General features: G+C 38.1%; 1 protein-coding gene across 1 annotated transcript in view; it reads right to left on the bottom strand.

The window, feature by feature from the left end:
* Positions 1–18700, bottom strand: part of DPP10 (dipeptidyl-peptidase 10 (non-functional)) — a gene marked incomplete at its 5' end in the record, with an annotated part of 153367 nt that overhangs the window by 1802 nt on the left and 132865 nt on the right. The window contains 6 exons of the mRNA XM_009708873.1: positions 843–916; positions 2574–2646; positions 2735–2793; positions 3550–3649; positions 7888–7942; positions 9530–9724. Coding sequence (XP_009707175.1) covers positions 843–916; positions 2574–2646; positions 2735–2793; positions 3550–3649; positions 7888–7942; positions 9530–9724 — 556 coding nt within the window. The remainder of the gene's footprint in view (positions 1–842; positions 917–2573; positions 2647–2734; positions 2794–3549; positions 3650–7887; positions 7943–9529; positions 9725–18700) is intronic.

Below are 18700 nucleotides of genomic sequence, written 5' to 3'. Positions count from 1 at the left end.
ATTCCTGCTTCTTCCTCTCCCCACAGGCCTCCACAGTACCTCAGCTGAAATCACAGGGACAGCTGGAACAGATCCTACCCCACTCAGATTTCACACATAAAGTGCTTTTCCCTTTGTAAGTGACACTAACCCCCTTGTTACCACCTTCTTCTTGACACAGCTCACACACTTCAGTGGAAACTACAGGTTCGCCTAAGGTTCAGTAAGGTCAAGGTTTGCAATGTGTAACATCAGAGATATTTGGAGGAGTAACCGAAAAGCATATCGTCTAAGATATTCAAGAAGGTTAAACGCAATCAGAACCTTCAACCAGTAACATCCATGTACTCGGTGGTGAGTCCTGTGCAAGTCTGTACTTCAGTGGCATGCCCTGTCCTGCTCTCCCCAGCCTGTCCCTCACAGCACCTACATCCTCCGTATGGCTATGGAGAGAGGGAACAGCGCTCTCGCCTTTTAGCTGCCTTTTAATAAATTTAAATGTTGAAAATAAGGGGAAATTAGTTTCATGTGACCCAGTACTTTTTTAGGTAAAAAGGGACTGAAGTAGCAATATCTTCATATTACAAAGACCGCATGTGGACTCTAAAGCACTTTGTACAGCATAGGATAAACAGGTGGAGAAAAGAAAGATGAGAGAGAGGAGAAAGAGCCTACAAGAATGAGAAGAGGATATGGTTCTTGACATCCATACTAACAGTAAGGAAAATGGGATTAAATGGAGTTCTAACTGCAAATTTAGGTAATACCGGTGCATTGTGGTAGGGAGGGTCCTTCTCAGGGAAGAAAGCAATATGAGGTAAATGTTGAACTATGTTTATAGGAAATGTCACAGCTGCACATACCTGCATAGTGTAATTAACTCCAGCTTTTATTAGATGTTTAATTAGTTCTGCTGAATGCTGGAAGTGGACTTTAGCTGCAAGATAACATTTGGATATTATTAGAAAATTTCATAATTAGCTATGCTAATACGAAATATTTATCTGTTAAACAGCTTTGACTGAAAACATTTCCAACCTCCATAATTACTGGATCTGAAGTCGACTACCTTTGTGGTCAGAAGCGCACAGCCCTACCAGCAACAGCGATGCAGGGTGTAACAGCGGAGGTTTTGGAGAAGGAGCTGGAAGCCCCAAGGGAAGCCATGCTTTTCAGGCACTCCGTGAGGATTCCTCTCTGCACCCTTGGTTTACACACACTACGATAGTTTAGAGGTGTGTAAAACCATTCTGTTTGAACACCATGACAGTTTATAATTGTGTTAAAGGAAAGCACATTGGAATTTCTACTGCTTGCACAGGGTTATTACAGCCCACACTTCTTTAGGTAATGGACTTTCTGCAACATATCAGTAACCTAATCTTTGTGTGGTAAAAACAGGCAACTTTATTACCATGTCCTAGCCCTGCAGAGCTTAGGCTGCAAGTAGGCTGGATGGTGTTACTAGATGTGATGTTAAGCAAGGGCAGCAGGCAATCAGAGTCCTAGTCTTGAACACACTGTATTGCTCAGACATCTATCAGAGTCCCAATTCCCCCTGGCACTGAGTTCAGAGGGGTAGAAATTGTTGCTGCCTTTTACAATCAGCAAAGTCTGAGACCCTCATGCCTGCTCAGTCACCCAGTATATCTTCTCTGTCCCTCTCCTCTCTGCTCTGGGAAGAAACACTGGACAGTGTTCACATCCCCCTGATTGCACTTGGGATCCGTAACACGGGTTTGACAAGTTACACTGGGGTGACAGGCTGGCGGGTGCCATCCTTGCTGTGCCAGCTTTGCTGTGGGCACTCTCACCTCGGTCCTTGTCAGTGAGAGGTGCTTGTCCCTCCAGACTGAGGAGTAAGAAACCTTGTATTCCACATTCACCAGGAAAATGCCAGGAAAAGCAGCATGCATGTGAGTGTACAGAGGAGCTTGTTGCAGTACTGTAATTTGTGTCTGCATCAAAGCTCGTTCTTTAGACCTACATCAGTTAAGAAAGCTCAGAAAAATATATGGCAGTTAAATTTAAATCTGTAATTACAAATTATCTCTTAACTGACACATCTTGTGATACCATCTAAAGTGCTAGAACTTACTCTGTTTTACTCGTTCTCTGTCTTAAAGTACTGCTAAAAGTATTGGTGCTATTAAGAGGTTCCCTATAGCTTCAGCTTCAGATGCTTTGGCACTACCTTGTAATTAATTAGCTGAAAAGTTTAACTTTCCATTTGGTGCTGTACTTCATCAACTGTACTGTAATTCTTTCTTCAATTGCAGAATCTCTAAGAATTTAAAATACCATTAAAAATGTATGTTGTTCTATTAACAATTCATATAATACCTTTCACTAGCAAGACAGCGGTCCACAAGATTTAAACAAATTAGAACATGCAGCAGGTAAAAAGTACAAATATTCAGCAAAGAAATGCGTCATCAGTTTAGAGTCAGAAGTGCCAACTGACATAAAATAAAAAATCCTATCAGAGGGATAATGAAACTAAATAGTACTTACTAAGTGTGCCTACTCAGTCTTCGAATGCCTGCCTATTAGAACCTCTGACTCCAAATGTAATTGCATCTGTAAACACTTACCATCAGCTGTCCCATGAACTATTAGTAAATTTGCTTCTTTTATACCATGAAGATTGTGTAATACACTGGATGCCTAGCAAACAAACACACACAAAGGTGTAACTGAATTGCATTTTAAGAGTAAAATGGTCATTTTAAGTTACTTGTTTATGCTAACTTACCTGATAGGTATTTTCCTCTTTTGATGGAATACCAAGGTATCTTTCTGAAAAAGCTGATGCTGTGAAAGTAAAGCCAAAAACTTGCAAATTCATCAAAATTACTTCTATTTTAAAACTCATCAGCTCTAACCTAGAGTCAAAAGGAGCTATTTAAACCACGAAGTCAACAAAGAGATGTCAATTTAAAATCAAAATGTACCATTTAAATGTACCACCTAAACCCATCTTTTAATGGTTAAAAAACCCCCCAAAACCAAAAACCGAACAACAAAAAAAAACCCCGCTCAAAAAAACCCAAAAAATCAAACATCAAACCAAAACAAAAAGAACAAAAAACAAAGAAAAGACTAAAAGACCATTAATATGGTCCGATTTCCTATGTATCACAATCCACAGTCCATAGCCTGTGCCCAGAACTTCACGTACAGAACCAAATATCCTGTGATTGAATGATGACATGGTTGATACCGTAATGAATTCAGCACTAATCTTAAAAGATTCATTCCTATTGTAAGTCTTGACTCAGGCTGATACACCTAAAAGATTCTTAGGAAATGGGGTACCTGACTGAATTTCAGTGGGAAACGGGAAATATGCAAGAATCAGTGGCGTTAATAACACTGTATCTGTTGCGTGTTTTGGTAAACTGTCCCAGTGATACTTGCCCTTTCATTTAAAAGAGAGAACAAGGTAGTGAGGTGAAATCTAGTTGATATTGTTACATTATCTGCCATTAGTTAAAATGAATCGTAGCTCCATGAATAAAAGATATTTTGAATAGACTATCACACAGGTATAGTGCAGGGAATACTCACCATACAACTTCATATCTGTAATTGGTGCCACCACCGCTCCACACTTGAAGAGCCGTTCACTGGATTTCAGGATCATTGATGTAATGTAGCCACCATATCCCTAACAACGGAAATTATGTTGAGATTTTTGTTGGTTCATTTCTTTTTAGCAACAACAAAGTTAAAGGCCTTTGTGCTAAGCCAACGGAATCATTTTACAGTATGCATTTATATCTGCAAGAATTACTTTTAAAGGAAATGTAAACCTACACTTAAGACTGAATAAAGGTCTCATTTGACCTGGTCATGATTTTTAAACTATGCAATTAATAATAACGAGTATATTTCAGTTCAAGCTCTATAATTCCATCATGGCAGACTAGCCTATGGTTAGTAAAAGATTTGAAAATTACAGAAAAAAGAAAACCAAAACAAATAACACAGGTAAGGCTTTTGGGAACACAGCCTAGCCAGGAGGATTTGTACTCAGTATTTAATACACTTAATGTAGATATTTGCTGATTACCAAGATACGCTAGGCATTTTGCTGACAGGACAGAGAGTAGGAGAGTGGGGGAAACCTGTGAATTGATTGCAGTATGTCCTCCCCCTGACACCTGAACCTTCACAGATTGAATCCTATTGCTATTAAAAAGGTTTCTGCTACAGCATTGACAAACATCCCACAGACAGGTACAGATCCTGCACTGCTTTGCAGAAATAAAAGCTGTACGTAGCCACATTGCTCAATATTATGCCAATCTCTGGACGCACTTTCTGGCCACAAGAGCATCCATCAGGCTGCTTTGTTACAAAGCAGGGAGCACAGACAGCATGAAGAAGCTGGGAGAGGTGGGATAGAAGTGGGGGAGCTCTCTCCTTGCCTCACCACATTTATCTGTCCTTATGGCACATCTCTTCATCATCTCCTCTGCAAAGTCTCTAACACACCTCCCTGGAAAGAGTTCTGACACAAAGCTTCGCTTTGAATGAAAACATGAACTTTAACTTGAGACCACAGATTTTCTTCTCATCACATTTATCTGTCCTTATGGACCATCTCTTCATCATCTCCTCTGCAAAGTCTCTAACACACCTCCCTGGGAAGAGTTCTGACACAAAAGAGAGTCATGAAAGCTTCGCTTTGCATGAAAACATGAACTTTAACTTGAGACCACAGATTTTCTTGGAATGACACTGGCAATCCGTATCTGTACACCTATAATCATTCTAGATCCACAGAAAATGAAATTCTGAATTGTGGAGTCTGGGATCAACAAACTTCTCATATGTGGCACAACACATCTGAGGAAGAAGAAATTATCCCATGACAGGGAAAAGAAAAACGTAGAACACCAGTTAACACAAAAAAAGAATACTGTGCGTCAAATGCTCAGAGCTTTCTCCTGGATTTTTTTGCATCCTGCCTGCTCCTGTACTTCATGTCTAAATATTTAATGAATAGATGACTTCTGTAGAAGAATGGGAATATTTGAAAATCCTTTAACCTTAGATAAGAAAAAGAAGTAAAGAGCAGTGTTCTTTGGAATCAACCTACAGTAAATGCGAATGGACACACTAAAGGAAATACAGAGTAAGAGCTGGATTTTCAAGGGAGTGTGAGAAACTGAATTATCCCTTTCCCACAGAAATTCCAGCCCAGGAGGCCAAGAGCTGCCCAGAATTGTTCATGTGCAGGAGCCGATTTCACCCAAGAACAAATTTCTGAGTGGGTACCGGTAACTTGTACAATTCGAAGAGTTTACGAGAATCGCAACTTGCCTCTGCCTCTGGGTTCTTCACTTTTGCTTTTGTTTAATATTCTGTTTATGTCTTTCCTAGTAGCTCCACAGCACAATTTTAATCCTAGGATAGCTATTGCCAGGTTATTTATTATTTATGCCATGTATTCATTAAGAGCTTGGTTTAGTTCTCCCAGGAATTTCTTTCCTTTGTGCTTGTGCCCTTGCTTCCAGCCAGGCTTTCCAAGACAAAAACATTACACAGTGAGATCACATTTTTAGAAGCACTTCAGAATGACAATGCAGAAAATAGTTCCGTACATCCTGATGCAAGGATACATGGTGCCTCACTCTTCGGCTGGATTTCTGTGGTTACAACCTAATTGTTGTATTTTCAAGATGATGGTTGGTTCTCTTTCTGCTTCCATCAATAAAAATGCAATCCACATGGAAACACAACTTGCTGTTTAACAGTTCAGGAAGGCCCTTGGATCGTGCATCACTTGGGCTTTTACCCATCACAGAGACAAGCAAGGTGGCATTGGTAGATTGCCTGGCAGTCAGAAATATGTATTTTCCACACTGTGCCCTTCTGGACAGTGTTGTTACTCTTGTGCCTAGTTTACATACTGGTTTCGACAAGAATTTTATTTCTGTGTAGTCCTAAAACCTCTTAAAGAGCTCCCTGACAGTGTTCATGAGTCCAGCTTTATGAGATCAGCACTAAGCAATTCCAAAGCCATCTTATTTTCAAGCAAAGTGCGTATTCTATTTCCATCAGTAAGCCCAATTTAATGCATAGAAAGAAAAAAAAAAAGATTTTTCCTATCACATCATTGTACATAGTAAAAAGGAAATGAGTTTTAAAGAAAATTTTTAATTGACCCTAAAATAAGCAGAGTGGAGGAAAATACAATTAACCCTAGGAAGCTGTTAAACAGAATTTTTTTCCTAATTCTAAACCTGACTTAAATTTTACAAATTTTTGTTTGACAGTAGAAAACAACTCTGAGAGGTTAACTTGGAAAGAGTAAATTTCCCTGAATTCAAAGTAGCATTGAAGCTTATTGAATTTTCCAGATTTTGCTCTTTGCTTTCTCACATTTCCACTTTTCATTCCTCAATCTTTCTTTCAGAAAATAAATGCAGGAATATCATCATCAATAATATTTTGTGAAAGAAAAAAAAATTGAGGGTAGTCTTTGGCAGATATGTAAAACCATGTTTACATACATGCTCCACGGTAACTGTCTCATCATGTCACTGTTAATAAACAAGATACTGCTGAATCTCCTACAGAAAACAAGCGGAAATTTTCAAGTAGCAATGAAAAGAATTTCAAGTCAGAAACAAGTGAGCAATTCAGGGTGCTTAGTGATTTCATTTCAGAAATAACGTTTTCTATCAGATGCAGGGAGAGGATATGAAGAAATGTAGATTCTTCTATGCATGTGTACTTTCATATACATTGATAACAGAATAGAAACGTGTGCCACGATCATCTGGTGGATGGAATCAGCCCTGCTTATACATCCTTGGCTGAAAAATCTCTGGCTGCAGCCCTACAAACCAAATGCTGGTTTTGATGCTATTGCAATTCTTGCAATGACAGCTTCTTTAGCTCAAGGAGTGTGGCAGGAGCTCAGATCTTTGAGGAAGGTCATGGTTACAGTCACATGCATTCATTAGTCCTCAAAATGCTACCATGCAGGAGGTAAATATCAATATCCTCATCTCGCATTCAGACGGATTGAGACACGCAGGTTAAATGCCTTGCCGAGGCCACACAGCAAGTCAGTAGCAGAGCGGCAATGGGAACGAAGGGGTTTCATAGTGGAATGCATGCTGCTCTTATAACTGATGATTGTGGGGTTTGTCTAGGTACTCGACCACGGTTTGTTGTTACTTTGAGGTCAAAGGCACAAAATATCTTCATTTTTAAGAAAACACTTCTAAAAAAAAAAAAAAGGTTGCACATGCTAGTTCATAGAAGAAGCAGAAATTATGTAGTCTTTCCAATTGTTGGTTTTTTAATAAATATCAGTAAAATGCTATTTAGTTTGTCACTAAAGGTTAAGCCTTTGCCTTGTTTTATCTCATGCTAGCAACAATAACACACCACACAGTGAAGCCAGCTGACAAAATAGCAAAGGCGAGATTTCTAGATGGCACGAAAAGGAAGCTGTTGACAGTACCATACGGTTGTTACTCGGCTAACTTCAAGGGTCAGTAAAACATTCAGATATATAAGCTGAATTAGAAGGATGTTGTCAATTTAACTGCAAATATAAAAGTATAAGAAACAAGCTTTCACAAAATCTAAGCCTTTATTAACAATTTCTGAAGAAAGCAGATGTTTTTAACAAACACTTTCTCCTGCAGATTCTGAAACACAAATACTGCAGTACCATAAAACTGATCTGATTGATCTTAAATACACATTCTGAGAAAAAAATAATATACAGAATATACAGTAAATTCTTGAAGGTTTTTATTCTCTTTTAATAATTGAAACTGTCTTAGGAAAACAGATAAATGTATTTGTTTATGGGTTTATGAACTGATAGTATTTTCTTAAAGAATCATGATGATACATCCTGCTATTTTTGCCCATTACCTTTCCAAATATACTCAGTCTCTTAGGATCAATGAAGGGCTGTTTCAACAGTGACCTGAAAGTAAAAAAGGGTTTTTTTTACTTTGGTAAAGTAAAATGGTAAATTTTACTTGTTGAATCTAGTATGTAAAGAAAATTATTTGTACAGTAAGGAATTGTCACACATGCAGATCAGGCAGAAGAACAAATTACACCAATAAAAGTATTATTGCACTGGGAAATACGATTTGCTTTCTAATTCCTTCTCTATATAGCAAGTTGGTGTTGGGTTCATCTCATCTAACTTTAGATATCTGAATTTGCGCATCTTGTCTAAATTGCTCATTTACTTCTGCTCTTCAGTTAAAAGCAGAGAAGAGAGAGACACCCTCCAACTGTCGTTCTTTCCCACCCATGTTGGAAACCTCTCTCAGTCTGGGGAGAATCACCCTCCAGAGACACCAGGATTTTCCACTGACTAGAGCTTAAATGACTGGCTTTGACCAGGTGCCTAGTTTTTCGACAGCTAAAGGAAGGTAAGATGACTACAACTTCTTGAATCTAGATAATTATCCAAATACTTAATTCTCTCATCAAGGCCATTAATCAGTAATGGTGAACTTTATACAGAAAAGACAGAATAACCTGAGGGGGAAATCCAATTGCTTTTGAGAAGACAAAACCAGCCGCAGAACCTCCTCTCAGCCAAGGGCACTCCTCCTTTTTGCCACGCAGTGCATCCAGAAGAGGCCAGATGTAATTTAGCCTAAAACATCTTAGCATTTGAGCAGAGAACTCAGTTCTTGCAGCACAGCGTATGGTCTGCTTCTGATGGCCCTTTCACAAGGGTCACCTTGAATTGCTCTGCTCAACACAGCCCATTCCTGACCAACATGAACACTAGGAGCCCTATTGCCCAGGGATGGCATGTCAGAGACAGTTGCCTACTCATGCAACGGTTGAAGCATCGATCCCTTTCAAAAGAAGAAAAAAAATTACAAAAAATCTGGCTAAAAATCTGTCTTTCCTTGAGAATCCCTAGAAAAAGTCCATCCAGATCTTGATATTAGCCATTTTGACACGTGCACCCTGAGTAAAGACTGTTGTTGAAGCTATGTGTGATTACTCCAGAGATGGAAATGACTCTTTTCTGCAGCTGACGGATTTCTATCAGTATAAGAATGATAATGTAAACAAGAAATAACAGGCATTTGCCCAAATTTTGCTCTCATTTACACCATTATAACTCCATTTGCTTTGTACAACTACTCCAGAACTCTATGGTGGAAATGAGAGCAGTATCCTATCATATAAGCCTAAAATATTGTAATACGAATGCAGTTAAACATTAACATGTGCACTTCAAGAAATTTTCCTAAGGAAAATAGACAAATATGAATTAGCTCAGACGGCATATTTAGATTGCACATGGAAGGACAGATCTATCAAAGAGAAGCACCAACACAAAAAGCAAACACCTCTTTGATCTTTTATTTGCTATTTGTAATGAAAAGATTATTGTTTCAAATTTGCAACTGCATTGAAAATAAACATTAAGGGTATTCACTATGCAAAGAAAACATTCTGGGCAGTTTCAGTTAAAAATGCTCGTTCATCAAGGTGGAAGCAGGGTAAAATAGAAGAAAAGTTTGCACATACGTACTCTACAGCTGCTATTTGGTCCTTCACTTCCACTGATCCTAGGCATCGGTGGACCTCCTGTAGAATCTTAAGGCCTTGAAATCCACTCCCTCTGCCATCAAATCGAGCTACGATGACATTATCAGAGTTGACAAGCACTGAGTCCCAGTCAATGTGAAACTTATCTGTAACCAACTGGCTGCCTGGAGCTTCATCACTGCAAATACCAACACATCAGACACAAACGAAGACGATTGACAATGTGATGCACTTTGCCGTTCTCCGATATTTTATTTAACCTAGATGGCAGAGTTCAGTCAGTTATGCAATCCTCTTGAATTATTGTCACTTCCATCGATACCATCACATTAGCTAGTGCTGATATCCCTGCAGTGGCAGTAAGCAAAATAATTTCTTTAACTTTATAACCACTATGTTGCAGTGTCCCCAATACCTGAATATACTTTACAGAAAGAAACAGAAAACTAAACCATGTACTGCTGCTTATAGGTTAATAAAGTGAAAAAAGAAAACCCATAACCACTAATGGCTAGCTCAGTTCTGAGAAGGCTGATGTAGAATTTGTTAAGTCACACTAAACAGACAACACAGAAAATTCATTCAGTACCCTGATTATGATTTTGTAGGATATATAACACTATTAAGAAGGATGTCACCTTAGAAAACAAAAATAATTGCATTATTGTATCCTCAAATGGATTTTTTGAAATAGGGTACAAAGAAGAATAAAGTACACACTGCAGAAAAACATATTTTCTCCGTCCAAATTCATAGCAAGAAATGGATGGAGGCAGGACTGAAAAATTTATTTTATCACTGAAAAAAAAAAGGTAGTTTATAGCAGAAAAGGTGGAATAGAATGGGAGCATGCAGTTTCTGGGGGAACAATAAGATTTTCCATTGAAGTCAAATATACTATTTTCCTTCCAAAGAAAATAAAATGCCAGTTTTAAAAGGGAAGCTTGTCATTATTTTTCCCCAAAGATAAACACAGAATAAGAGAGCAGGCTACCATGAAGTTGCACAAAATGCAAAATACTTCTATGCACGCTGCATCTGCTGGTTGAATGCAAATTAAAATGTAAAAGTGTCTGTGCTGGCTGTATGGAAATTAGATTGGACAGTGTCTGTGAGAATATCCTGTCTAAGGTGAAAGAAAGATGAAGACAGAAATTATTATTTTGTCAAAGAGACTTATATAAATCTTGGGGGAGGAGACAGACATAAAAATCTCCTACAATAACTACTGTCTTACATGTACAATGACGCACTGATTCAATATCTGGTTTTGGCTGTGGATAACATAGACCATCTTCAAGGTGATCACTCTATTAATTAGCAAGCATGTGATGAATACATATGTTCTCCAATTCAGTCAGACCTATCTACATAGTTGCTATATCATACACTGAAATCAGGATTACTTGGTTATAGACTCAGTCACGACATGTTATGCTTGATTCACCATTCTCTTGTGCATCAAGTTTATACTTGGCTTTATAAAAAGAAAGGAAGGGAATTTTTTTGTTTGCTTAACTAATTCAGTTGTGATTAGGCTAACTGCTAACAATGCAGAGCAATGAATTTGGAAATACTGTCAAATGTGCTCTGCAGAAAACACGTGACTCAGAAGTATATTATCATTATTATTTACAATAAGAGTAGGAGCAGAACAATTCAGTTGCTGCTTATTGTACAGAGCAAGGTTTTCAGAAGCATTCTGCATTGACATAGGTCTTTTCACAGAGTTTTTACCTCTGCTTCCAATAGTAGCAGCCTCAGACCAGTTATAATTATTTTTTTTAAGTTCTTCCAATTTTCCACAACAAGATAATATATCAGAAATATCCTTGTTTGGCTAGGTATCTTTCCAACAGTTTAATGCACCCCACACAAGTGAAAATATCATGAGTTAGCCTGCTTCCCTCCCATCTAATATAAGAACAAAACAAATACAATGTTTGCATTTGTTTTATACATGTTATAATCTAGGTTATATATACGTGTGTGTGTGTATATATATATATATATACACATGTGTTATATATCTAGACACTTGGGAACAGGGGAAGAACCGTTAAATTTGTAAGCCTCTCTCTATATCAGAAAGTGCTTAAAACCAAAAAGGGTTTAAATGAAATATAATACCCTCAGATAATTAAGAAAGGAACAACAGACAGAACCTCAGCAAGATTCTCAGTGGGCGAGAACTGACAGTGATGTTTTCCCAAGCTCCTTCTCTGGAGGGCATAGCTGGGCTACTTTTAGGCTCAGACTTTAAACACTATACATCTTCCACTACTGCATGATGGCTTGTTTGACATATTGCTTTGGGAAGCAATTTTCCAGTGGCTAATTTATTTCAAGAATGTCCATATAAGTAGTCTGTGACAGGCATTTAAAGCCATTTCCATTGAGGTACATGTCAAAATTCCCATTAGCATCAAAAGGTCTCTTCACTCTTCAGCTGCTACTATGAAATGATACTGATTATCTGATGTGTGCTTCTGTCCTCCACAGAGAGACAGCATATATTCTATGCACCATTTAGGCCCCACTTCTAACCTTTAAAATGGGGATTCTGCAAGGTATTAATCCTTTATGTAAGTTTGAACATCATCCTGAAGGCTCTGTAACAAAGCAAGTTTGTTACTACAGTGAAATAATAGATGCACAGCCTGATTTGTGAAGTTTGTCCTGGGATTACAGCTATCTCAAAGGTCAGTTTTTGTTTTATGCTCATCACTACTTACAGCCTAATTATAATTAACTACTGTTCAGTGGTACTTTCTTCATAGAACTTTTTCTTGACCCCACTAGTAAACCTGGAAGAAAGTCCGTGCCATTTATGCTTGGGTATAATACAAATGCAGAAGTCTCCTACCCACCTGCCTATGGATGGCCGTAAGGGAATCACAGACTAGCCAAAGCACTACAGCAAGATCAAAGCCAGCAACAAAAGGGCTACGCAAAGCTACAGGCTCTTCAACATCCCTCAAGGGTTCCTCAAGGAGCAACATCTCTGGACTCAAACAAGAGCAGAATGATTCAAATTAAGACTATGCCTAATTCCTCTTGATTCATTTTTTTTCCCTTGTAAGTGACAGCACTTGCACTTTCCCTTTTTTATTTTTGCTCCTGACTTTCAAGATTCAGAGCCGCCTAGAGTGCATCTTCAACAGTGACTACACTCAGATTATGACTCCACTGTGGCAGTGCAACTGCTGATGACTCGAGCACGCTGCTGAAGTTCACCATTGAGGTACCATTTAAATAGACAGAAGCCATCAATAATATACCAATATCAATGAGCTTAGTGGGTAATTTGTATGCTTCTTGCAAGGCAGTCACACACTTCTCAGACTGTCTGGAAAAAGGGGCAGCTCATCCTAAGTTCATATATTGCTGAAAAGAGAAGAATCTATTCTTTCAGATTCTATATCCAAAAGCTTAAACTAAAGTCTCTGCTCATGACTTGAGTTACAAACTGCAGGGAATAATATAGTGTCACCAGAGAGTCTGTTGCTGCTGTACTCTGAGCTATAGTCCTCTGCTACTCTGCTATCATGACTGCAGCAAAATTTGTTCCATGTTTTGCACCATTTAAAAACTAAGTGGCAAGATTTTAAATAGGAATTTTAGAAGTTATAGGGCTGACCAAGCAGGGGGGGAGACAATTTTAAAAGATACATGGCAAATAACTGCTACAAACATTGTTTAAATTCCAGTACATCTCTTTCTATTTCTGCAAAACAGTGGATTTGATGCAGCATATGGAAAAGGTAACTTGATAGCAAATATGTGAGAAGGACTACAACTCACAGCATAAAATCTATGCAAAGAAATATCACTGATAAAAGTCATCTTTTGCTTACGGTGGAACTGAATGGGGAAAGAATATAATTTTGTAAAATCGGTGTAACAGAAAAATCTACTTCATTGTCAGATTTCACGTGCGTCTCTTTCACAAGCATCAGCTTACAAGCACACCCATCATTACTGGTCAAAAATCAGGGAACCTGAATAGCCTCCAACATTGAGGACAAAAAATCCCAAATGTTTTCTCTCTGTTCATATACCCTTTTAGATACAGCAGGCTGCAACTAAAAACAGAGTGTTTTCAACTCCTCCCTGCAGATATGGCCAAACAAATTAAAACACATCACCAGAAGTGGTTCCGTTAGTAGGGTAGAATCATGTGATAGAGAGGACTGAAGTAGGCAGCATAGTATAAAAAATAATACTGTTATTCTTAACATATCTTTCTGAAACCCTTGAAGCTGAAGACTTTAAAAATACAGTTTTGAGAACAAGAGATGTCCTGTGTCATATGAAAAGGAGGTGAAGTTTTGAATCTTGTCTTGTCTTTTTCCAAGGAAGATTAAATGAGCATTTTATTCACATAGTAAGATATGTACTGCTGTGGGGGAAGTGGGAGTAAGGGAGGCTGAAAGAGCATGGATTTTTAGCTCACTGATTCCCCAAGCCTTTTGTGGGGACAAGACCAAAGAGAAAGGGAGTGAGAAGATCCATTACTGCCCATGGTGCCAGGACTGCTGCTGCAAACAAAACAGCTGGACTGAGCCTCCAGTCTATCCCTCTTTTATTCTAAGCTAAATGAATTCTCCCTCTAGGCCTTGAGAAATTTTACAAAGTTCAAAGAATGGGGAAGAAAAATCTAGAAGAATAAAAAAGACTCTCCATCAAATACTCTGATGTAACAGAAACACAATAGATCATACTCGGTAGAGGCAGGATGAACAGAGGCATAAAATGGATGGCTTGCAAAGCAATTAGTGAATCATTCACACGACTTTGGGATCTCCAAAAAAGTGAGCTTTGCAGCTGTTTTACAGAGGAAGAACTGGACAAACAAGCAGGCCTCCAGGGATGTCCCCCTTGCAAGCATATTGCAATCAAAGTAGTGGAATCCACCACATATTTTCACACTTCACCACATAGTTAAGCATTGCTCCTTCACTTCCAACAGCTTCCAGTCAAAATGAGTAATATCCTTTACAACAAATGAAAGGTATGCAAGACAGCTGTTAATAGGCAAAGTGTTACCATACCACAGATCTTGAATATTTCCCAATACTTGCATTATGCCTCTCTATATTTCTTCTCATCTTTTAATGAGTTATTCCCGAAGCTGTAAAAAAATCTTCACTTCCAACCCTACTGTCTTATCTTGCTATCAGTCCCAGCAGTGTATTAACTGGAGGCATAAACAGGTTTGATGGACTGTGCAGGGCCTAAAACCTTCATCATTTCAGTAACAGGTAAAGTGATTCCTGTTTATTATCAAAAGAAAACAAGTAAACAAACAAACAAACAGAAACCTCTTCGAGACAATTCACTGCTTCTTTGGAGAATATCTGTTGGTTTTTTTCCTCTCAAAGATCAGAACAATCTCTCCACTGATTCAGTTTTACAATATCCACTTACATATTGGACAATTTTAAATGGCGTTAAATAATAAATGCTGACATTTAAGATACATTATCTTCAGATTTTGAAGGAATGAGGTTAATTATGTTCAAGAAAAAATAAAGAATGATTATCACCTCTCATTTTATTACCCAGATTAAATGCCAGAGTCTTTACTTAATCATTTCCTATGTGTTACCAAGGAGTGTATCTTCCAACTTTTTTAATGAGTAAGGTGAACCATAATGAGAAAATCAGGGATCTGAAATTTAAACTTTGATCTTAATTATATAGACAAGAGATGATAATCACTCTTTCAGGCAATTACTGTACATCTCCAATCTATAGCTACACTATATGTATTATATCAGAAGGAAGCTGAGTGTGAAATGTGCTAGTGATTTAGGAGAACAAATGAAATAACGGACAGTGTTATAATCTGTTTAACATTTTATGGCCTATGCATCACAATTCTGGAAAGAAAAATAATGCTAGCCATCATAACTGGTTTCTACATGAGACCTATCTGTTAGATAGTCCAGCCATACAGATGGACATAAATTTTAACACAGCAATACAATGATCTTCTATTTGAGCACTGCAGCATGCTTTGCAATTGCTAACGGATGAATCTTCACAAAGTCCTTATGACAAGGGTTACAGGATATCCAGGGCCTGGTCTTTAAGTGGAGTTTCCGTCTACATGGAGCTGTACTGAGTTCACATCCAGGTTTCACACCAGAACCAGAATCCACTGGTACAGGCTCCCTTCCAGGATTCAGCTTTAACACTCAGACATCTGGGTGCCACGTGCTGGAAGTTAAATTTATCTGTAGGCATTCTTGTGTGAATACAGGAGCCTTATTATAGTCAAGTACTTTTGAAATGGCTACTAGCTTTCAGTGATTAGAAAAAAATTTACCAAGTAATACCAAACTTTCTCCCCCTTATCTATTTCCAAATGCTGTTATCATAATTGTAATCCTATTGATCCAGAGAGCACATTAACACCACACAGAAGCAATCACTGCTGACAAAAATTTACAGTAATATTATGAACCTCAGTCATCAAAAAACCACTTTATTCTGAGCCTGTGAAACCAGCCACCAGCACAAAAATTCTGCAGACAGAGACGAGACTACACAGGCAAACCAGATCCTGGCAAAATATAAGACACACGGAAGACAAATCTTGACCAGAGGCTTGGAGTGACTCTGAAGCAATGACTACAGCCAAACAGCCAGGTAGAGCCTGTTAGATCTTATATGCCGTATTTACTCTCCAGCTTAGGGGACAAAGCCTATATGCTTATATGCATTTAACCAGGCATTTAATTTGCAATACAGAGACATATCAGGTGAATTTCAGGTTTAAACTCACATTCTCTTTTCCTCACCTTCCCTCCTTCCCTCTCTCTCTTTTTCTTAAACTTCTTGTCAAACTGCAGTGCTACTGAGATGGAAAGCAAAAGCCACTTCATATCTGCCAATACTCCACTTTTCCAGATACATATCTTCTCTTTATGTACATCTAAGTGTATATAAGATGTTATATAGAACCTCCTTTCCAAAAAATGGATATACAATTAAACCAATATTCTTACCAAGGACATTGGTAAGCACTCTTTTTCAAACTTTCAATACCCAGAATATATTTCCAGATACATATCTTCTCTTTATGTACATCTAAGTGTATATAAGATGTTATATAGAACCTCCTTTCCAAAAAATGGATATACAATTAAACCAATATTCTTACCAAGGACATTGGTAAGCACTCTCTCAAACTTTCAATACTCAGAATATAATGATAATTGTATCATGCCTGAGAATGTAAGCAAGAAAGTAGGTGCAGCTGAACAATATGAGAGGCAACACTTGTTATCAGCCACTAATACAATTCTTGTCTAACACTCCTAGCAGTAGGAATAGGGTGTTTCTCAATTAGTCCCAACAGTACTACTCTGGGAGTCAGGAATCAGAAATGATACCATATATACAACTAAGCAGTGTTTCCTGTAAAAGTTACTTGTTCTTCTTGGACCCGAATACTTTTTTTTTTTTATTTTGTGAAAGTAGTACTTCTGATAATGAAATAAACCTTAAGATGTCAATTTGGAGATGTGTGGGTCAAGAAATTACCCTCTGCACGCACACAGATTTCCAATAGTTATTTCTCAAGAGCTAGGCAGAATTTATTAGGCTCAAATAATCATCTCACAAGGGAACCTCCCATAACTTCAGTAACACTTTTCAGTTTTATATCTCATTTGGGGACATCTTTAACTCAGAAAAAGGATTGCTGGCAACCTCAGTTTAAAGTCTATAAAAAGCTGCTGAAGAAATCTAACTTCTTTCTCTTCTAGGGAAGCGGGGGACACAAAACATGCAACATCACATGAGCGAGGATAGACTTCAAATTTTCAGTTTCATACTTTATTTAGCATATAAGGTTGTAATAAAATAACTCCTGTTAAAGCTAACATTGACATCTCAGTATTGCAAAGGTAAGGATTTGACTAAAAAGAAACAAAGTCTCCATATTATAAATGTAGATACCACAATCTGTATTCATAAGTGGATGAATTTCCTTTTTATCCCACATGCACATTGTAAAAAAAAAAGAAACAATTATAAAACATATCCATACATTATGACTTGGCCACATTATTCGCTCACTGAGTACTGACAACTTTGTTAAGTTTAAATTCAGACCTTGCCTCAATACTGTTCTCAGTTATTTCAACTCTTGATATCTAAAACCACTTTGCAATAGTATTTCCTTAGCTTTTTTTCCCTTTTCCTGTCATTTTCAGCCTTGGCCTTCTTCAGGTTTCTGATCCTTCCCTCCTATCTCCTTGATGTTTTACATGAGTATATAACCTCAAATTCTACCATAACTGTATATGGCAGATGATGTATTTACTAGGATACTTAGAATGGAAAGTGTTACACTGCTAACATGTTAGTGTTTCCTTACTCTTAGAAAAAAGAATAAGCACAAGTGTTTCAACTGCCTGTAACGCTGACGGTGTCAATTCACAGAGTCGATTTGCCTTTGGCACATTTAAAAGAACTGCTTAAAATATAATCATGCTTCCAAGATCATGTTAGCAAATACTGCAAAGATAGAATAATCCCTGTGTCCTGTTTCTCCACAAGAAAAGAAAAATGTGTTCATGAGCCACTTAAAGCAGAGAGCCTCCACAACTGCAGATAAATACAACGGAAAAACCGAAGTTTTAAACACAAACTCGGTTTAGAAATAAGCAGTTCTATGCCTCTCTGTCCTATTATCTATGATCTGAGCAGAGGAATCTGGGATCACTCAGCAGCTCAAGCTTGTAAATTTGACTTCATATACAACAATAAGGATCTCTGCTGTCACTACGTGGAGGTCTACTCCAGGTGATAACAGTTCAGCTAACGTGGTATTGTCATGAATTTAGCGGTGCCCTCCTAAACCTGTGTTGGTGACATTCACATCAATTCCTTCTAAATGAGACTGGAAGAAGATCAGTGGATACAGGAAAGCCCCCTACACCCATGGCAGACCCGTGCCGAGAGCAATGAATGATACCCTGAGCTGGCCATCACCAGTTTTCCTAGGTAGGCTGCAGGTATGCTCATGACTGCTCTCTTCCTCTGCCCTATGTTCTGTAGACATGCAACTTAAAGGCTGACTGTCTCTGAGAGGAATACACACACTATTTCTTTCTAAAAGAACAGTGCAGGTTGCCAG

Source organism: Cariama cristata, unplaced genomic scaffold (genome assembly GCF_000690535.1).
Source record: "Cariama cristata isolate BGI_N322 unplaced genomic scaffold, ASM69053v1 scaffold4121, whole genome shotgun sequence".
Classification (NCBI taxonomy): Eukaryota; Metazoa; Chordata; class Aves; order Cariamiformes; family Cariamidae; genus Cariama; species Cariama cristata.
This window is presented reverse-complemented; position numbering and strand designations above follow the sequence as displayed.